The sequence below is a fragment of the Bactrocera tryoni genome, chromosome 5 (assembly GCF_016617805.1).
Source record: "Bactrocera tryoni isolate S06 chromosome 5, CSIRO_BtryS06_freeze2, whole genome shotgun sequence".
Lineage (NCBI taxonomy): Eukaryota > Metazoa > Arthropoda > Insecta > Diptera > Tephritidae > Bactrocera > Bactrocera tryoni.
In genome coordinates, this window is record NC_052503.1 from 69,022,766 (window position 1) to 69,045,984 (window position 23,219).

At 34.9% G+C, this 23,219-nt stretch overlaps 3 protein-coding genes across 3 annotated transcripts; all 3 read left to right on the top strand.

Moving 5' to 3' along the window:
- Window positions 1–4,456: 4,456 nt before the first annotated feature.
- Window positions 4,457–5,194, top strand: LOC120778404. The gene is made up of 2 exons (XM_040110188.1): window positions 4,457–4,639; window positions 4,701–5,194. Exons 1-2 carry the CDS (start codon window positions 4,612–4,614, stop codon window positions 5,192–5,194), a joined length of 522 nt encoding a protein of 173 aa, XP_039966122.1. The 5' UTR covers window positions 4,457–4,611.
- A 2,869-nt stretch (window positions 5,195–8,063) lies between these two features.
- LOC120778405 lies at window positions 8,064–8,716 on the top strand. Its single transcript, XM_040110189.1, has 2 exons — window positions 8,064–8,091; window positions 8,169–8,716. The coding sequence occupies exons 1-2, from the start codon at window positions 8,064–8,066 to the stop codon at window positions 8,714–8,716; spliced, it is 576 nt and encodes a 191-aa protein (XP_039966123.1).
- A 5,233-nt stretch (window positions 8,717–13,949) lies between these two features.
- LOC120776492 lies at window positions 13,950–15,685 on the top strand. Its single transcript, XM_040107174.1, has 2 exons — window positions 13,950–13,977; window positions 14,055–15,685. Exons 1-2 carry the CDS (start codon window positions 13,950–13,952, stop codon window positions 15,683–15,685), a joined length of 1,659 nt encoding a protein of 552 aa, XP_039963108.1.
- The last annotated feature ends 7,534 nt before the right edge of the window (window positions 15,686–23,219 follow it).

A 23,219-nucleotide genomic window follows, 5' to 3' on the forward strand; every position in this document is an offset into this window, starting at 1 on the left:
AAATTTCCTATTAATTATAATTTTTTATTTCATAATTATTTATATTTATTAATTAATTATTATTTCATAATTATTTATATTTATTAATTAATTTTTATTTATTCATAATTTTTTTTTATTTTATTTCATAAATGATTATCATAAAACAGATTATGAAGTAAAATAAAAAAGATTATGAAATAAATATAAATAGTAATTATCAAATAAATAATTATAAGAAATGAGAATTTCAATCAACAAAAAAAAATTAAGATAAATCATATATAAAATACCTAAAAGTATTGTTAACAATAAAAGGAAGTTTAATTTCCTGCAGTGAAACAGAAAAAAATTATGAGATAAAGAAATTTGTCTCAATTAAAAAATTTCGATAAATTAAGAAAAAGTAATAAATTATAAAAGTACTGATAAAAATAAAAGAAAGTAAAACTTACGGCAACATAATAAAAAATATTTTGAAATACATAAAAAAAAATACTAAACTATAATAAAGTGGAAATTAAGTTAATTTAAAAAAAATTAAAATTTATTTAATTAAAAAAAAAAATAAAATTAATTTAATTTAAAAAAAAATTAAAAAGAATGTTAAAAAGAATTAAAATTAAAATAATTTAAAATTTTTAAAATTAATTTGAGATAAAAACAAAAGAAAGTAATATTTACTGAAATAAAATAAGACATATTGTGAAATTACTACAAATAATTAGTATAATTAAATTGGAAAAAATGTAAGCCTATTAAAATAATAAAAAAAATATATATAATGCAATATAAAATAAAGGATATATTTGATAAAAACACAAGAAAGCAAAATATGATATTCTGTAGTGAAGAAAAAAGTATGTGGCATAAATAAAAATAATTAATATAAAAAATATAACAAATTTAAATCAATCAAAACAAAAATTAAACAAATTTATGAATAAAACAAAAGGAAGAAAAACAATTACCGAAATAATTAATGTTATTTATTTTATAAAATTTCTTTTTAATTCGGTAATTTTTTTCTTTTGTTTTTCCATAAATAAATAAAATAAATAATAATTATAAAATAAATTACCACTCAATAAAACAAAATACAATTAAATATTAAAAGAAAAAATATAAAAATATAAAAATGAGGGTTAAAAGCAAAAAACTAAATAAAGTAAACTATAAAAATATATTTGTTTTTATTAAGTAACTAAGCAAAAAAAATTATAATATATATATATAACTATATGCATGCATTATTAACTTGATAAAAGTAAAATTTAACTTTATAAAATTAAAATATTAACAAATAAATATTTGAAACAAATTGTTGATATATTTTTAAGTGAACTACTTGTAAGCAAAATAATTGTTAAGCGTAAAACCTTCAATTAAAATTGTATGAATGAGTGTGTAAATGGAAATAAAATAATAATAAAAAAGTGTGGTACATTAAAAACTGTTTTTTATATTATTATATAGATTTTAAAACTATTAAAAAGTAATGATTTGTGGAAGAAGCCAGCAAATATTTCTTTTATTTTGATAAATTCATTTTAAACGTATGTTTATGTAATTTATTAATAAAAAAAATTTATGAAAAAATAAAAAATAAATAAAATTAACGAACAAATTTAAAACCATTTATTTTTTTATAAAAGAAAAAAAGGGAAAAATAAATATAAAAAAAAATATGAATGAAAATGCATGGAAAATAAATGTAAAAAAAATAAATGAAAATACATGGAAAATAAATAATTTTATTTTTAAAACTAAAAAACATTTTTATACGCAAATGTGTGAAAGTGTTAAAAATATTTTTTTTGCCACAGTATTTAGTGCATAAATATTGGCTACATATAGAAATTAAGATAAAAACGCATGCAATTGTTTTTGTGACACTGTTAAATTAGTTAAGATAAGGTTAAAAATCGATTAGTGTTTACAATTTAAGATTAGTTGTTAGATATTTACTTAAATATGGGAAAATATGTAGCATACAAGTGAATTAGTAACTTAAGCATATGTATGTAAATATTTATATATATTAGGTATGTATGTGAAAGTAGCGCTTGTAATTGCAAAGCGTAGATAATAAAGGATATAAAAGTTAGAAGAAACAAAATGAATAAATTTGCGTTGCTTAAGAATGGACAATCGCGCATAAGATATATATAAAATAAAAAATGTAAGGTGACAGTAAACAAAAAAAAAAAAAATGAATACTAAATATTCAATATTGTAAACAAATAAAAAATAAAAAATATTAAATAAATGAATTATGATGTTCAAAAAAAAACAAAAATTAAATATTGAAAAAAAATGTTGAGTGACAGTAAACAAAAGCAAAACAAAAAATTTAAAAACAGAATATCAAATACTAAATATTATTATTATAAAAAAATTAAAACTTAGAATTGTTAAAAAATAAAAATCATGAACTAAATGAGTTGTGAAATTCAAAAATTAAATATTTGAAGCTATTTTAAACAAAAAATAAATATATACAATAAAATATATTGCTAACGATTAGCATACTAAAACAATTAATATTACAATACAAAAAAGTAACCGACTACTTAAAATATTTAATAAAAAAGTAATAAATAACAATAAAATATCCTTAAATTAACTTAAAAATATCGGTACTGCATGTTTTTGTTTAAGCACTAATGCAGTTAGCAATAAAAGTATGAAAAACAACAATAAAAGCCGGCAAATGAATTCGCATAAAATATCATCAAAATAGTACAAAAATTAAAATTTTACTCAAAAATCTTTAAAAAGTCAAAATCAAAAAGCCAGAAATCGCAACAAAAGCTATAAACTGTTACTTTTTGTTTACAAAAGTATAATTTAAAAAAAACTATAATTTCTTCAAAGAAAATTTTCAAAAATGTTAAACCAAAATGATAATTTTTTCGTAGTCATTTCGCGTTGAAACAAAATTATATAAATATGTTGAAAATAATGTTAAATAATATCCAGCTATGTATTTATGTTTAAGTAACTAATATAAAAATACACTAATATTTGTAAACAAATTAGCCTTAACATTTTTTAAATAAAAAACAAAAACAATAAAAAATATACATAAAAATATTTATAAAAAAAAATTGAGAGTTGGCGTTTTAGTTGTGGTTGCCTTGTTGATTAATACTTTGAAGGGTTTTATAGCCTAAGCCTTGAACCTTATAAGCACATCAGCATAGCGCCCACTATACCAGCTCGACGCAGCAGGAAAGCTCCATGAAAGGCTACTTAAACTTAGACTGGAAGCGGGCATCAATGAAGCGGGGGGATTATCCCCCAGACAGCACGGGTTTAGACCCAGGAAGGTAGAACTCTAGGCGCTGTGTGTAGAAGTCGCACAGCGTAGATGCCCCAAATACAAGCGAACAGTTCTGTTGGCGACCTTAGACGTTCGAAAGGCCTTTAATAGCGCTAGATGGTGGGACATGTTAGACGCTTTAGAAAAAAAAAATTAAAATCCCCGACTACCTCAATGTTGTGGTGCGCAGCTATCTTAGTAACAGAAAACTCCTGCACCAGACTAGAATGCGATCCCGACAAATGGAAGTTACATCAGGGACAGCACAGTAGTTATGACGGCGACAGTAATCACAGCTCGAGACACAGGAAAGCTCGACATGGCTTGACTCATATAACTTCCAGCTCGCTACAGAAAGAACAGAGCTACGACTGTTGACTAACTAGCGCATTGATTACACTGTTCTGCAACATCAAGTTGTTTGGCTCACCTTCTATTGACTCGAATTTTCCGGGGCCAGCGAGATTGCGTCCATGTCCCTTTTATTAGTGCGTAAAACATACTCCACATACGTGAAAAGTTGCTGGTTAGCGTATTTTCTACTACTTTTTCCGTATTGGTTTCTCTAAGCCTATGGTTGATGGTTTCCGGTCCACTTTCCTTTGCGCTCCCTTTGCCACCGGTATTGTGTATTTCTATTCCATCCTTTCTCCATGACCATACTCGTATCCTTTCCTTTGCGGGAAGATTTATTGTAATGACCCCACTTATCACCACCATTGCAGTCTATGCGACTTACAGAAACTGAGGTACTCAATCGCTTATATGTGCAGTTTTCTTACGGTTTTTATGTGTTAGACAACTTCGCAGCAAGCTACATATACCCTGTTTAAGGTATAAGTATTGAACAAAAGAAGCAATCTGTGGCTTTCAAGAAACGCTTAAAGCAAACAAATGAATTAAGCGCCGCGATCATCTTCCATAATATCGTATTTAAAGCTTGGATATATACATACCTTTATATTAATACACTCCTCGAAAAGATTGAAGGTGTGCAAGTATAAAAAAGTACCAAGATAAGCCAATCAATTGACGTGCAAGAACCGCAAAAACAAAAGCACTGTCAATCTGGAGAATCTGCCGAGGTGAGGGTGTGGTAAAAATCACACTATATCATGATGTATCAAAGGTGAGTAACAAATTGGCCTTTGAGCAAGACAACAGGCAATAAATTAATCAATAATCGAAACAATAATCAAACATATATATCTTTTTAAGTTTCTCAAATTTCAACTCACAAACTTTTATATAAAGTGCGACACCCACAGGATAAGACACATTATTGAATCAAACCTTTACCGTGCAACATGAAGTTTCTCGTACTTTTCGCAGCAAGTAAGTTCATCAGATTTAGGGATATTATTTTTATAAACTATATAATACAATCCCTTTGCAGCTCTCCTTTGCGTTCAAGCCTATCATATTCCATACGGATTCTATGATGCTTCATCCGAATCCAGTGAGGAGGAGTATCAGGTGCTCGTGACGGCTAATAATCAACCACCACTGAGTTTACCGGGTGTGGGCGTCTATAATCAACCCATTTTACAAGCGGTCAAAGTGAAAGTGCCACGCTATGTTAGTCCGGAACTCAAGCAACAAATTATCGCTCAGACCCTAGCTGCACGCGGTTTGACTCTACACACACAGCCGCCACAAGGCGGCTTAAACAATGTCGCACCGACTGCCGGTGTACGGCCACAACGAGAGGTGCCAGCTACAGCTGCGGTAAATAAGGATGGCGCTGTGGAAAGTGGTGTCATCGCTAACAATGTCATCACAAAAGGCGGTGTGCAGGAGACATCAGTAAAGCCGGTGGCACCAGCAGTGTTATCGACTGCAGTTTTATCAGAGTCGCCAATGGTCCCAATTGTACCAATGATATTGTAAGGGGCGCAACGCGACATGTTAGTTCTAAGTCAACATACCTTTTCCTTATGAAACCCGAGAAAAATATTGTGTATTCTAAATGTTTTTTAATAAAAAGTGCCTTCCAATTAAAAATTACCTTTTTCCTTTGTTTTAAATTTTATTTGTTCAATATCTGTATCTTTCAATACTTAAATTTACTTTATCGGCTTAGTTTCAAATTTTAGAGCTTCTCAAGATTTCACCTATTCGATTTTTAGTGCCTTTTTGCTTTCCCACGCCAGATTCTTTGGTCAAAGTCGTCGTCGTTTGCTTGAGAGCTTTCTTTCAAATTAGATACTTTTCACTCTAAGTTCAAGCAATCTAGATTTTTGTATGACAATGGCGTTGCTGATTGAAGTTCTTAGCCAAAGCCAAGAAACTGGACTTTTTATAGTTTTTGTTGAAAAAATGTTAATTTTTTATGTAAAGAACGGTAATTATATGCTAGAATTTTTCAAGCTGATAACGGAACTGACTGAGCATCATAAAAAATTCTATTATTTCAGATTTTTTCCCAGTCTAGCTCCAATTTAGGAAACATTCACTGAAAGCTGAATCAAAGGGAAACTTCCTTATTATTTTTCCTGAAGTTGGTTGGTATTTGTCTGTGAAAAGTTTACTGGGTTTACAAACTTCACTGCTATTTATTTAGCTTAGACTATAATGCATTTCACAACTTCTGTAGAACTCAAGTCAGATTAGCGACTACTTCAAAGATTTTTTAGGATCTACCACAAAATACCTTGTTTCGAAAGTCCAGAATGATAGCGCTACTTTAAAGAAAGTTAACAGCGCCTTGATATTCTTGTGTTGACAGTTTTGGAATGTCTCATAAGCTCTCAGCAACCACGAAAGCGAGTTTTCTTCCTTTGAAAGTGATTGGGAAACTATTGTAATTTGTTTTCAACGCGGGATTCTGGGTTTTTATTCTAGAACAGGCCCTAAGACTACGTTGGAACTTGAAACTGAAATTATTAACGGAATTCCAAAAAGTCATCCGTCAGCTTTGAGGGTTTTTTTAGCCTCTATTGAGCTTGCTATATATCAATGCTATTGAACCTTGAGACTTGTCAAACTACTTTGAAAAACCCAATTTTATAGAAAAAAAATATATGCATATACATAACCCAATTTTATAGAAAAAAAAATATATATTCCCGAAATTCTTCTCAAAACGAAAAGCAGGCATTGAAAAAATCAAAGAAAAAGGACAGGTAAAAGTCCAACTTAAACAATAAAAGTGTTAACGTCGGCTGCAACGATTCTACTTGTATGCGGCTGTTTTATTAGAAGTGTGGTTTTCAGTGAGGCAATACTGTTTTTGGAGTTGGTATTGAGCAATGATTACTAACTTTTTCGTTTCTGAATTGGTTGATGTTTATGTAGACGACCTATGATTCTGACAAGACGGCACAACCTGTCATACGGCCAACGAAACAACCATATTTTTGAAGGAAACTTTTGGTTAACGCCTCTGAACTATTTTTGTGGGGTTATGTAAAGCCACAAGCCTTCGCAGACAAGTCCGAGATTGACGCCTCTCGTTCTTCTTTTTCACTGTTCGGCGCCAATTAGAGATTAGAGAATTAGAATGTAGCATGGTCCCTTTCCACCTGATCTTTCCAACGGAGTGGAGGTCTTTCACTGCTTCCCCAAGCGGGTTCTACGAATACTTTAAGAGCTTGAGTGTTTTCATCCACTTGGATGACATGACCTAGCCATCGTAGCCGCTGTATTTCACTGAACTACATATGTCTATGTCGTCGTATATAACTTTTCAACGAATGCGGTATTTGCCGTTGCCAACGCGAAGAGGACTATAAATCTTCCACAGAACTTTTCTTTCGAAAACTCTTAACGCCAATTTATCAAACGTTGTTATCGTTCATGCCACTGCACCATATAGCAGGACGGAGTTTCATACAAGGCAGTGATTTTGATGGGCAACTTTGTATGGGTGATATATGCCATAGACGTCCGATATTGGTTCTTCCGACAAATGAACAGCTTCTTAGAAAGAAAATAATGTGTTTAAAATTTCAGGTCGATATATCAAAAACTGAGAGACTACAGATATTGGGATCTCCAACGTTTCCTTCTAAGTATTGGAATAAACTCAAAACCTTTTCTTAGAATCAGCGAGTTGTTGGGTGATGTTTATTTAAGCCTAATCGTTGATCAGAATATGTTTATTGATGACCTAAGAGCGGATGCCTGTGGTCAAGCGGCTTTGGATCTCCCCTTTCAATTAACCAATCAATTAAAACAAAAGTGAATTGAATAAATTAAGCTAAAATCTGGAATAATTATATTTCCATTTCAATTAAACGGTTGTTATTTAAAATTATATGTAAATTTGTACATACATATATTTAAGTATAACAAGAAATTAGTAATAAAAAACAACAATAAATCAAATTGAAACGAAACTTGGCACGCGAATGCACAATGACGTGAATCAGCTGATCGATTAACCCAATAAATTAACACTTTGAAAGAAAGTGTTTGGAGAAGAGTTGTGATAATCAACTGAGAATGTTTGTAAATATTTTGAGAATGATTTTTAAGGGAAAGAAAGATCCAGATAACTTCAGATAAGCGAATTAAGAAATGTTGGTGTAATATTAATAAGTCACACAGAATAATGATGTGCACCTAAAGGGCGGCTAATTGCAGGGAGCGGGCCATATTGAAGACCAGTTTATTTCAAATTAACACAATGGTCAAATTAAGATTATTTTTAGCTTAAACAGCGACTTAAGGCGCGTCCAATTTGTAACGTCTGCCATATAAAAGCACTTACATTCAGGATCAGCGACATTTACGAGCAAAGCCTTAAGATAACAACATGAAGTATCTAGTGATTTTCGCCGCAGGTGAGTAAAAATACAGCTTATGACCACTTCGGACTCGGTTGAATATAAAAATTGTTTTTCCAAATTCCAAATCGCAGCCTTCGTATGCATACAAGCTGCAATTTTACCACAGATAACATTAACGGGTTCGCTGGAATCCAGTGAGGAGGAGTACAGCATTCTATTGCCCGCCAAAAATCCGCTCAACTTGCCGGGTGTTGGTGTCATCAATCAGCCAGTGGTGCAAGCGGTCAAAGTGAAAGTGCCACGCTATGTCACGCCTGAAATCAAGCAGCAAATTATCACTCAAACGCTGGCGGCAAGAGGCATCAACCTGCAAAGCTTAAGCACACAACCTAAGCCAACGGCTGCCGTGCCACGTCAACAACGTCAAGTGGCTGCTAAGGGCGCAACAGCCAGTAGTGGTGCGGCCGTTGTTGATACACTAACCGTAGCTGTTAATCCCGTTGAAAGCGGCAAAGAGACAACGGTACCAATTACGCCAGATGTACCTGCCGTGGTGGCAGTGGATAGAGAGGTCGTTCCACAGGTGTCAACCCTCCCAGCAATACCAGTGGTGCCAGATGTAGTAAGCGTAACCAAGGCACCCGTCGTGGTTCCTCCTGTAACTGTATCAAAACAGTAGATCGGGATTTGATTTTTTCTTAAAGCTTTCATACGAAATTTAAAAAGCTGGCATTCGAGCAAGCTCCGATTACACATTTTAAAAAACTTTGTAAAATTTAAAAATTTTTATGTAAATAAACCGTTATAAAAATTTAATACATTTATTTGTAAATTTAAAGGTTTTCTTTTTGTAATATATTTTGAAATGTCCTAATCTGGTGGGCAAGGGGTTCAAGACCATTTTCTCGAGGATATGCGGTCCAGATCCATGTATTAACCACAATTCAGCAAATTAATATTACATCTGACATATGCAATAGGAGATACCCTTTGTATCTACTATAAAATATTGTAAATTAGTTTGAACTTCCGACTTTTCACATACTTAATTACTACTATGAACAAAAAATAGTAAGACTTTGTTCATGATTTTGAAAAGAAAGTAATTCTTCTTTTACCCAATATAATTGTGTCAACATTTACCTCCAAACAAGACTTATGGTTCATTTTCGGGAGAGACTTCAATGCAAAATGTTTCCCCGGAGCGGTCGTTTGACTTTGCTGAATAGCCAGTAGACACACGGAGTTAAATTAATCGAATACGATGGTGGCGGCACGAAAGCCGGCCCGCAAACGACACATAACACTTAAATAGTATTCCTTGTTGACAGTTTGTCCAGTCGGAAGGAATTCGGAGTGCAATGCACCTCGATAATCGAAGTCAACTGTCAACATAACCTTAATATTTGACCTGCTTTGACGTGGTTTTTTCAGCTTCGGCTCACCTTTGACATGATATTGGTGCGTTTGACTCGTCGCTGGTAAAATACGTTTCATGAAATTCTGGTGGTCGGAAAGCATTGTTTCACAGACGTTAAGGCGACGCTGTTGTGATTTTGGAACCAATCAATTTCACTTTTCTTAGGCCCAAATGATCTCTCAAAATGGTTTTATAAGTGGTTTGCGGTTTCACCACGGCAACGCATCGTGTCACAAGTCAGTGAAAATTATGGCAAAAATTCATGAATTGTGCTTTGAATTGCCTCCACATCCTCAGTATTTTCCAGATCGGCTTCTCAGCAACTATTTTCTGTTCTCAGGTCTCAAAGGACTGCTCGCTGGGAAGAAATTTTCGTCGAATGAAGAGGAGATCAAGAGGTGATCGGTGGAACTGAAGCTCATTTTGAAGTAAAGGACAAATCGTACTACAAAATTTTTACTTTTTTTCAATATTATTTTATTTATAGGATCTGCTGTTTTTCAAAGCCAAACAATAAGTTCTAAAATCTTAATTCTATTTAAAAACTAGAGAGGCTCAAGCAAGTAACTGAGCTACTTTGATGATACTGTGTTCTTTAATACGTAGGCATATCTCTTCTTTTAAGGCGTGTTTGATCGCAGGAATGTATCAATACATTAGCCAAAGGGTTTGGCTGATCTCGGTGTTTTGATATACAAGTATATTTACTACAAAAATGGTATCGAAAAGTTGGAAGGTGACCATAATCAGTGTATCACCCTTTAAGAAAATTATGTTGAATAAAAATAAACATGTTTTTAATATGCAGCTTTGTATTGACTTGGTAAGAGGGTTGTAAACGACGCAGTTCATGAACCTCAACAATCGTTTCACTAATCTTTATAAGAAGCCTGCAATGGTTTATGGTATATTAAAAATATGATATGTAAATGTTGACCTACATATATGGGCTCATAAGACTTCAATGTATTTTTCGACCAGTAATATTACTATCTTAGTAATAAAATCGCGTTTGTGGCGTGTATTAGTAGACATACAGAAGGTCTTTTCATTTCAATAAATACTGACCGAAAGGCAGCCAAACCTTTAATTTAAAACCATAATTTTACACCGCACGAAATAAGCATGAAACGTTGAATTCTTCACCGAGAAGAATATTTTGGAATAACTGAGACTAAATTTTGTTGCACGCTGAAATATCAGCATGTGATGTCATGTCAAGTATACTTTTCCGAAATAAGAAAAGGTAAATCCCACTAAGTTTTTGCACATCCTTTGCTACGTTCTTGGCTGTTCCGACAACTTATTTATAGTGGTTTGACTGAATGAAGAGACTACGATGGCGAATATTCATTTGGTGATACCTTTTCGAAGTTTTTTTTTCGAGACGAACTCAGAGATTTGAAAACGTGCCTTTCGAAGTTTTTTCGAAACTAATCAGAGATTTAAACACCAAACACACAGTGAATCATTTCACATTATACAGATGCTCCTCTCCAAGCCAGTGCCTCTCTGATTTACGCACTATAAACTACGAACAAACTTTCCTTCAATTATAATCGTTGATACGTAGGTTGCCTTTATGTATATTTCAAAATTGCAGAACTAAATCAGATATTAGTCACCGAAAATCATGTTATTCTTTTTAAGATATTCTCAATTAAGATCTATGCAATTTTGAATGTATTTGAGCCAATTCTCGAAGCAATTTTGCTAAACAGATTGAGATGAAGTGCTCAAATATGCAGTTGTTTCATGTATTTATGAGAGCTCGCATGTCGTCGCAAATGTTCTTGTAATATGGGATGTCCCACTAATGCCTATAGTTGCCTCAATACCGCGATAGGTCACATAACTATCTTGCAAGATCAGTTTGTGCACAACATCAATAGTTTTCTTAAGAGCAACAGATTTTGGATGACCAACGAAGAAATTCGTCTTGGGGTGAATTCACCATCCCATCGATAACACTGGTCTTTGATGGAGCTTCATCGTCAAAAATTGATTTAGGTTCATCTATGCAGGCTTAATGAGTTAATCCACGTCGAAAGTTTTAAAAAATAATCACCTGAAAATGTTCACGATTTCATTTTATTTTTAGTAGAGAAGAATATTTTAAGTTACTGTACTTAGTTCACACAAGCAGTCCTCGTATGTCAAAATGTTTTGAGTTTGTATGATATCAAAAATGTAAAAATCTACGATAAGCACAACGTGTTACCAGATTGAAATGCTAGGGTTGTCGAATTCGGAATTATAAAAGTCAACCTACGTATTTGCTGGATCTGGTGCGATCTCGAGGGTTTGTTTACAATGATTTGTGTAGAAGAGGAGACTACGATTCCTTTTCGTTGTTTTTTTTTGGAATAAAACCAGAGGTTTAAAAACGCGCCTATTCAAGGTGATGCATGTTGAACTCATGTCACAACGGCAGTCGTAACGCTCTCTATGAACGTGGGATCGGATTTCGCGCGATCAAGCATGTCTAAACAGACCAGTTTACGGTACTATTTTTGAAAGAATAATCAGCTTTATCGGAACGAATCGAGCAAGATCGCGTTTCATACCTAAAATATCCATCAAAATCATTTCAACGGACTCGCGGAGTTTAACTACAATTTTTGGGTGCTTTTTTGTCACAATGTAAATAGGCAATACACTCGACAGAGACTTCTCACTAAGCCTCTGTTGTCTGTAATGCTAGCATAATAACCTTTGAATGAAATTTCTTCATTTTTTCGTTTTTATCCGTTGATATTGCAGCTGTAGAAAAACTACCAAACATATTTTTGGAACGTTCTTTTCAATTGCGTAAACGAATCTCTACTGAGAACAGTCTTACAATATGGTCATTGTTGTTTCGTTACGACAGAAATACTTCTTTAAATAATTGTAAAGAATGCGTTAACAGTCCGTGGATGGCTAAAAATTTGAGTCCATTTCAAAATATTTCCATTACGATAACACTGACGGTCTTTCTTGACTGTGTTTTGTATGCGTTTCTCAAAAATTATTGGCATATTGTTAAATAAATGTTATACTGTGTTAACAGCATAATAAACTACAATCAGTTGCTAACGCGGAATGTTGTCCAAAAATACAAGTAAGGACCCATAAGTATAAATAAACTCGAGAGACCGGCTGCGGAATATTTTGCAGTGGCAACTACAAATACTTAAACAGTGTTGTATGAGGAAAGGGTGCTAAATAATAAGACAAGAAATGAAAATTAAAAATTTAAATAAAGCAAACACGCACATTTGTAAATGTATGTATGTGTGTGTACGTGTGTGCACGAATAAATTTTAAACCGGCAGGATAATGAAACGAGTATTTAAATTATGAGAGCGAAAACAAAATTCGACAAAATGCATGTGTATGTACATTAAGGCGGGTCGATTTACAGGGAGTCAAAAAAACGGAACAAAAAAGTACACGGAAATTGTTGTACGGACCGGCAATTTCAATTTGTGCCCCAAAAATCAACAAAAAAATCACACGGAGCCAAATCTGGTGGTATAAAACCCCGATGGTGCTTTATCGATGGTATTCATGACGTGTTGGCTTTAAATTCTGTCACAATCGTGGCTCGAAGGTGGTTTTTTATCATATCCATAAGTTATTCTTCCTCAATTCCGGCCATCTTTGACGGATGTTCTCTCTCAAACGCCTCAATACAGCTAAATAGAACTCCTTATTCACCCACTGTCTCACCGAAACACGTTCATGATGCAATAAACCACGAAAATCGAAAAAAAATAAGCATCACCTTGAATTAAGAGCGGCCTTGGCGTGGTTTTTGGTTTCGGCTCGTTTTTTCCCTTCATTCCGATGATTATTGACTTGCTTGCATGTCAAACTCAGAAACCCATATCTCATCGGCAGTTATAATGCTCTCTATGACTGAGGGATAGGAATTCGGACGAACAAGCATGCCTAAAGAGAGACCTGTTTACGGTATTCTTTTTGAAAGAAATGCAGCTTTATTGGCACGAGTTTCATAACCAAAATATCCACCAAAATCATTCTACCGGATTCGCGAGTGATGTCGAGCTCTGTCGCCATCTCCTTAACACTTACTCGAGAAATTTGCACCATATCCTGCATTTTTTTGATATTTTCATCAGTTGAGGAAGTCGTCCAGCACGAGTCATGTTTTCAACGATCTTTTGACCGTCTTTGAAGGCTTTTTATCACTTGTAAGCCTTTTCTAAAGAAAAAATTGACCCGCTCTAGTACGTATATATGTGTGAATAAGGCTTATGACGCCGATTTCAAATGTTGTCAGATGCACACACCTACACATTCAAATTCAAATTTACGAGTAAATACACGAAATACGTTAGCCACAAAAAGGGCTAAAAATAAGTAACTCACTCAATACGAATAATTAGCTGACTCAGCAAACGGTTGTAAGTTTAAATTCTATATAAAACCCCGAATTTGAAGCGAGTGCGCGCATTGAGGAAACGAACGTGCTGATGAAAAGACAATGAAGTTGCTTGTGATATTTGCCGCAGGTCTGTTACAGGGTGTGATAACTTGTGAAAAATAATAAAATTATTTACCTTCTTTCCTTGCATATTTGTCGCCGCAGCGCTGCTTGGCGTGCAAGCAGTACGAGTGCCGTATGTAGTCACCGACGCCGATGGAGAGAAATATCAAATATTACTGCCACAACAACGTCAAGGACCCGTATATAATCGTCCTGCATTTGAGTACAAACCGAATGACTACGAAGTGTATTTATCGCCGTTGGATCATGAAGAAGTGAAGTTACAGCGTGGCGTGGATTTGGACAGCAGACGTCCCGTCTACGATTACAGCGCTGAAGACTATCACTGGCCGCCATATAGGCAAGATGTTGTTGGTGCAGCGCGACGCCGCGCCGATTCCGCGCAGCAATCGGACTCTGCATCCAGCGATGAAGAAGACCAAAGTAAACAGGAAAGACGTGGCAGCGCGCGCAGTGGCCAACAGTATGGCTCGGGTTCGCAGGAGCGTGAAACTGATGATGATGAATACAGTTTGATTTTGCCGCATGCATTGCAAGGACAAGTGCACGTGCCCGGCCTAGGTGTAATCAATGCTCCTGCTGTTAAGAAAGTTAAGGTTAAAGTGCCGCACTACGCAGATGCTTTTCTCAGACAACAAATAATTGAACAATACTTGGCTTCCCAAGGTCTTAATCCCGAAGGCTTCGATGTGAAGGGTTTGGTTGCACGCGGCCCACATGCAGAAACATCGCGTGAACGTGGTTGGGATCTACAATACTCAGATAAACAACAGCCGAAATCCAGAAGGTTTCCGCGTCCAATTAATTTGCAACAACTCATGTATGTTACAGTGCCGGAACGTAAGCGACGTCAAGCTGTGGAAGTAAGCGCCACAACTAACCCAATCGATATCACAACAGTACCTGATGTAACCGAGACAAGTACAAATGCTGAAGCAACTACAGTCAGCGAGTTGGCGGAGGGTGTCACCGTAGCTACCGACACACCGTTGGCAGCCATGACAAATACACCAATTGCAGTACCTACAGCTGCAACGCCATCCATTTCCGTAACTACCAGTAAACCTATAATACTACCTACAACCGAGTCTGTACCAATTATACCGTTATTTGGTTACGGTTCACTATTACCAGCAGAGGTCTCGCGTGTAGCTTTTGCGCCGCGTATACCGCGCAGCCTAACAGCAGCCCCTGAGCTTCCATTGGACGCAGTTTTGCCGTTCAATAAAGCTAAAGCTAGAGTTTTGGCACAAGATGTGATCTCAACATCATATTTAACGGTAAACAGTCGGTCCGCACGTGCAGTGCCTTTCGATGGAAAAGTCCGCACACAACTGACCAAGGTCACGCCGGTGCCACCGTTGCCAAATACAGATGTGCGTGGTCCCAAGATGTCCGACTTGCCACATACGCGTAAGGCGCGTGCTGTGAATGCAGCACCTGTAACTGCCGCCGTAACGGAGGTTAATGCTCCCGTTGAGGAAGTGAAGACGGAAACAACGGCAGTCAATTGCGATATACAGTGCACCAAATTAGATTTGAACCCTGTTTGTGCTTTCAATGGTGAGTGTTATCACGAATTCGCAAATCAATGTGCGATGGAGACCTTCATATGCCAGCGTCCGGATTTAGGTTTCACGGCAACGCCGAGAGAGCGTTGTGTTATGCATTGGCTCAAGCGTTGCAGCTCGCAAGATCTGAAGATTGAGTAATGGTTTTGCCGAAGATTTGGTGACATGTTGGCAGAGGAAAAGCTTTTTTTACGTACTGTATTAAATATATATGAATAAGTTTTCGAGAAGAAGCTTATTGGATCAATACATCATGTAAATAGTAAAATATCGCTCATAAAAAATTCAAAAATTTAAAATTTGTTCTTACTTTTATCGGACTTGGAGATTCCAAGTGTAGCCAGGTCCTTCTCCATCTGGTTTTTCTAACGTATTGGAATTTTTCTTCTTCCCCTGTTTCTCCCGGCGGGTACTGCGTCGCATACTCTCAGAGCTGGAGCGTTTTCATCCATTTGGCCGACATGACCTAGCCAGCGTTGCCGCTGTCTCTTCATTCGCTAAACTCTTTCAATGCCGTTGTATATCTCGTACAGCTCGTCGTTCCATACACTGCGGTATTCTTCATTGCCTGTGTGCAAAGGATGATAAATCTTCTGCAGAACCTTTCTTTCGAAAATACTAATGACTGCAGAGCACAAATCTTGCTGGAAGCAAAAGTCATTGCAAACCTTGAATGTAGCGGACTTCAAAACCCAGTAAATCATGTGATAACGAAGATCAGCAAAAATTAAGTAAGTTGTAGTGTTATAATTAGCCAATGTCTTATCGTTGTCATGAAGACTTCTGAAGTGCCAGGTATTCACTCTTTTTGCGAAAAGGCTAGATAGTATCATACCGAAACTTCGTTTTGACTGTCTCTCTTTTATGCGATCAAGACTAAAATGCATCGTATCTCATATATTCAGATATCCAGGGAATAGAATATTTGTGTTGCGTTCAAGATGCTTTGTTGATATATGAGATCCGCAGAAGATTTTCTGGCTTCAGAAAAGACGTTCCAAGTGAGAACCTTATATAGGACAGCCGTAGAACTTAAACTTATTCTGTGGAACAGCACACACTCTTAACTAATAATACATAGGTACCTTCATAAATAAGAAAGGAACAAACGAAAACAAGGCTACAGGTACATTTCTTAATATCTATGCCAAATTTCGAAAAGATAGCTCGGAAAATGAAAATTTTTTTCACACAAGAACTTCATTTTGATTGGTTATGACAAAAACGACTGAGCTCATCATGATCATATGATATGATATGTTTCCTTCGGGATAAAGTTAGGTTAGGTTAACCTGGTTGGCCAATAAGCCACGCAAACACCAGTTATGATCCATTGCGATACCAGATGGATTTCAGTTGACAAGTCCAAGAGGAGTAGTCATCCTTTATGATGCCAGCGCTTGACACGAATTTTAACAGACTTTGTGGCCGCACTATTGATGCCTCCTCCAGTGTATCATACCGTGGGTACCCCTAATGATTATAGCGTAGTTCTGCCAATACGGGACAAGTGCACAAAAGATTTCCTGCAGTCTTCTCGATCTCTCAGCTCGACCATAAAGGCGTGTAACCGTGTTGAGTTTATGATAGCGTTTTATACTTACCGCCAGGTACCTCATTATCAATGGCCGTTGTATTACCCATTCACCTACTTCTGAAGATACATATAAAGCATTCCAATATAAGGGGATGATTGACAAAATACATGTACGTACAATGTAATAACTCTGACAGGAGCCAGCTTGAGATCATATCATCGTAAGCAGCGACATCCTTTGCCCAGTCGACATCCGAGCGGAGGATACAGCTAAGAGGAATTTTTGTCGACCCCTTTAGGATAAATTTAATATATGTATAGTACAATATCATGTTCGGGGTACAAAAGGATGGAGGACAAAAAAGACTAGCTCAAAACCACTAAACTCATTTACACTAAAGAAATGGAATTTGGAAATCCTCTAAATCGAATTAGCAGTCCTTTTGCAGAACTGAGGTTAAAACTGGTCTTAAAAATATCCATAAATTTGAAGATAGCTATTTTCTGAAAGCCAGACAACTGCGAAAAGATTATATAGACGTAAATCTAGTGTCTGTTGTTTGAAAGAATTTTCGAAGAGCTTTAAGCGGAGTTTTAAAACCCGAATCTGTAGGCATATTTGGGGTTGGCGGTCACGCCGGTACTTAAGCAACTGAACTGTGAATTTTTAATCTCGTGCAAAATTCGAACGTTCGTAACAAATGTCGAAACTAGGGTCAAAAGTTCTTGATATAAAAAATACCGAACTGCACATCTTTAAAAATTAAGTATTATTTCTAAATACATATATGTAGGTATATGCATATAGTTATAAATATATTTACTATTCAATAAAACTGAATATAACAATATTGATAACACTTAAAAAATATTGCATGATCTAAATAAAAAATTTTGTAGCATGATATTTTTGTTAAATTAACTTAATTATTATAAACAAATTAATTTCTCCGTTATCTTTATCACCAACACCGCTTTTTCTTGCCACTGAAAAAGTTACATGCGATATTTTGCTTTATCTCATGCGATAAGGAAAAAATATCGCTGACCTTCATATTGCCGCGTGCAAATGGTCACATAAGCGCGTATAATTTTTTTTTTTTGAAAATCAAATAATTTTTTCGTTTATCGAAAAAAGTTTCTTTTCTAAAAAAGCATTTTGCACGCAAAACCAACAACAAATTTGTAGTGACATTGAATCTGCTGCTCACTTCTTCGTGTCGCGACAGTCGATGCAACGCGTTTTACTATTTGTTGATTTCCATTGCGCGTTGCGCTGCTTATCATAAGGAAAATCATCGTCATAGTAATGTTGTTGCTGTTTTTGTTGTTGACCATGCTGCTGCTGCTGGTGTTCATTGCTGACAAGAGCCCAGCTGGTGGTTTTGGTGACGGTGATGTGGAAGAGCGCTGCAGATTATAACGGTAGAGAGGGTTTATTAGAGTTTAAAAAATAGTTAAAAATTAATAATAATTATAAATTTAAAAAATGATTTAAACGAATTAAAAAAAAAACTAAAAAAAAATCATAAATTTCAAAAATATAAAAAAAAAATTTCAAACATTTAAAAATTTTCAAAAATATCTAGAAAATTTGAAAAGAATAAAAATATTTAAAACAATTCAAAAAATACAAAATTTTTATAAATTTTTAAAAAAATTCGACGAAATATTAAAAATTTCAAAATTTTTTAAAATTATAAAAAAAATATTAAAAAAATTCACAATTAAAAAAATTATATATAAAACTCCTATTTTTTTTAAATTCTGAAAAAAAGTTTTAAAAAATTCACAATTAAAAAAATTAGACATAAAACTCCAAATTTTTTTCAATTATAAGAAATATCAAATTGGGAAATTAAAATAAAAAACTATTTCTTAAAAAAATTAAAAAAAATATTTTTTGTTTAAAAACAAATCAAAATATTTTGAATTTCTAAATTTTTTAAAATTACAAAAAGTTTGACGAGGATTTAAAGTTACAAAATTTTTTAAAATTATAAAAAAAAACATTTAGAAAATTGACAACAAAATTTTTAAAAATAAAATTTCGTTTTAATATAAAATTTAAAACTTTTTTTATTCATAAAAATATTAAATTTCAAAATTAAAAAAAAATATAATATATAAAAAATTAAAATAATTAAAAAAAAAATTAAAATAATTAAAAAAATTAAAATAAATTAAAATTATTTAAAATTAAATTTAAAATTAAAAAAAAAATATTTTATAAAAAAATTAAAATCTAATTTAAAAAATTAAAATAATTAAAAAATTAAAATAATTTAAAAAAATGTATAATTACTTAGGCAGAGAAAGGCGGTGAAGTACTTCATGATCTTAGCCTGTTTTCTACGCGTTGTAAAGAAAAACTTAATTTTTTGAAATTTTGTCATTGACTATGTGGTGGCCTCTTCTACCGTTCGCTGCTTGCAATGTGAGTGTTAACGATGCTCGAGCAATTCAAAGCTTTTATATTTTCACACTGCCCTTATTTGTAGCTGTTTGCTGTGACGCAAATCGGTTAGGAATTTCATTTTGTTTTTGCCACTTTTCACATCCTTTTGCTTTATTTTGCGCCAAATGGCGTGTGGTACCACAAGACTTGCTGCTCGTTTATTTCATGCAATAATAAAAGAATATTAATAACAAATTAACTTTTTTCTTTAATATTCGCGCAACTTTGTGCTCAATCGGCACACATATTTCATATATACATATTTATATATACATATGTATGTATTAGTGCGTGTTTGTTACATCGCACTTGCTCAAGCTGGGTGTGCTTTGGTTGATTTGGCTAATTTGCCTTCTGACGTGAAGAAATGCATATATTATTGCTGGCCAAAGCATCGTTGTCAAGACGGGCTTTCGCAATATGGTTGCTGTTTTTGTTGGGTTTCGATAACACACATACATGTGTATACTGTATTGAAGTGTGTTCACATAAATATTCCGTGCCATAAGTGACCAGAAATTAGAAAACTTTGAGGTGTATCACTGCTGATGGGCGACAGTTGGGTTTTCAGTCTCCATTAATCCCATATTTACCCACAACCTGGGTTTATCTCACTTGTTTATATAATTATCGTCTTTATTCATTCATTGGATGCTAGATCGAGCTTCATCTATATTGGGGAAAAGTAGAGGTACTTTTTTTTTGACAGGGCACGTGTGAGTCGTGTCAAGTTGTCATGTTATTTCTGTTCAGTATTGTTCAGCATTTTATCACGGAAAGACTTTACCTGAACAACGTTTACAAATTACGAAAATTCACATACTGAGCGTACTAGCGCAGGAACATCACTCATCTTGAGACCCAGCATTCATTATTGGATAATATTCGACTGAAAAGATCACATCCAGCACGCAGTAAAGAAAATATAGCAGCCGTAGCCTTACACTCTTAGGTACACGAAGACCATGGATATTCGATTCTGCTCCGTTCGCAGCAATTCGAACTGACGTATGGAACGACTTGTTGCAGTTTACGTCGAGGTCTTAAATTTAAAGCGTATAAAATATAACTTATGCAGGAACTGAAGCCGCTCAACCTTCCCAAGTGACAACGCTTCGTTCTATGGGCTCTTGAAAAGTTCCAAGAAGATCCGACTTTTTCGAGGCAACTTTTGTTCAACGATTTCCCATTTCTAGCCCTAGCTCAAACAAGCAAAATTTCTGCATTTGGAACGAAAAGCAACCTGGAAAGATTAAAGAGCTACCATTTCATGCAGAAAAAAAGCGGTTTAATTTGGTTTGTGGTTCGGTAGAATGATTGGTCCATATTTCTTCAAAAATGCGACCGTTATCGCGCCCTGATAAACGCCAGGAACATCGGCGACATTTGGTTACAACAAGACGGTGCCACTTCCCACACATCGCATCAATCAAATGATTTATTGAGAGAACACTTCGGTGAGCAGATAATTTCACGTTTGGGCCGATCGATTGGCCACCAAAATCGTGTGATATTACACCGTTAGCCTTTTTCCTGTGTGGATATGAAAAGTCTAAAGTCTATGCGGACAACCCCGCTTCGATTCAGGCCTTGGAAAAAAACGTCATGCGCGTCATTCGCCATTTACCAGTCGAAATGCTCAAACGAGTCATGAAAAATTGGACGCAACGGATGGAACCTTTGAAACGTAGCCGTTGCGAATATTTGAAAGAGATAATTTTCGAAAAATAAATGCCAAAAATTGTTCTTTCGAATGATAATAAACATTTCCCACTAAATTTGAAGTTTCTGTGTTTTGATTCAGAACCTCAAAAGTTTTAGTCCCCACCTTTTTTTTTGATTTGATGTTGGAAATGCATTCGAAATATTGAAATTCCCTAACCCTACAATTCCAGCCAGATGGCCTTTGTTAAGAGCAAGTAGTGCAGAGACCCTCAAGTTCTGGTGGATGACCTGCGCTTTTCGAGCACACGGGAAATCCATAGGTCGAGCGCAAGATCGCAAGAAGACAACGGAGTTTCCGCGAATGAAATGTGGTAAGAATGCCTTCTCTAGCAATGCCATCGGTTTTGCAGTTTTCGGCGATTTCGCTGTAGCCGGGCACCAGCTTAAAGCCAGTATAAACGTTCTTTTATTAGAGTGAATACACATCGCTGAAGGAAACTGGACTTCTGAGCAGTAAATCTACGGCTACCATGAAGACAGCCTGGTCTGGTAGCCTGAAACTAGATTTGATGAGAAGCTCCACCTCCAACAACCAGGAAAACTTTCTCCGATGCAGTGATCCAGAGATGTCTTTAATCGGTTTCTATTGAAGTCCTAAAATACTCCTTAGAGAAGGCAATAAGTTGGATTTACTAAAGTGTTATAGAAAACCATATTAGAAAAGGCGAGTAGGTCACCCAATATGAACACAGTTTGAATAATACTAGTAAACTCTTGTAAAGTATATTGAGGCCACGCCCTTATGGCACGGAATTGGTCGAAGATCTAGTGTGAAGTTTTTAGTCTCAAGCATAATTCAACCTGTTTCGTAGTCTTATATCAAAACATGGATCATTCGGCCGATTTGAGGTAAGACACCGACGATTTTGTTTAAAATATTTAATTGAGAAATATGTTCATAATATAGCTGAGTTTCGGTGGATCCCTGCCTCTGAATGGATAATTGGCCGCCCATACCGAATATAAAAATTCCAAATTAAGAACTCTATTAGGAGTGCTAACAGGTCGCTGTCAAATTAGCAGACTAGGAACACCATATGATCACTATTGTAGAAGGTGTCAGAAGGAAGAAAAAAGGAGATTCTGCTACAAAAATGTAAGGCATGTAGTCCAGAGTTTCTTGACAACGTTTCCGAGTTTGCACGGATAAAATTTCTAAAACTGCTTGCATTGGTGAACTTCATCAAATGCACGGCATGATAGACGAGCCAATAGAATCAGGGGATTTTAAAAGGACTAGTTGACAACGAATTTCTGGACACCGCCTCCGGAAAATCAAACATCAAGGATTAGTATGCTAAGTTTAAATGTGATAAAGAAGTTGTTACCGACGAAAATATCTCAAAATTCGAAAAAATAATTTTAAATGACCGTTAAATGAAGTTGTTTGTGATAGCAGATGTTTTGGTTTGAGAAAGCGCTATGTAAAGTGGGTGCCCCGTGAGCTCACTTTTGATCAAAAACAACGGCGAATTAGTGATTCGGGTCAGCGTTTGGAGATGTTGAAGCGTAATAAGCACGAGTTGATAAAGGAATAACCATCAACAGTTACTATTACATAGCAATATTGGACCTTTTAATGGACGAAATCGCCAAAAAACAGCAACATTTGAAGAAAAAGAAAATCCTGTTTAACCAAGACAATGCACCTTGTCACATGTCAGTGAAAATGTTGGCAAAAGTCCATAAATTGGTCTTCGGATGGCTTCCGCATTCAACGAATTCTCCAGATCGGATCCTCAGCAATTACTACCTGTTCACAAATCTCAAAAGAGTGCTCTTTGGGAAGCAATTCTCGTCGAATGAAGAGGTGATCGCCAAAATTGGGATCTATTTTAAGAAATGGACAACTCGTACTGCAAAATTGGTATCGAAAAGTTGGAGGGTCGCTATAATCAGTGTATCACGCTTGAACTTAACTATGTTGAATGAAAAAATGAATTTTATCAAAAAAA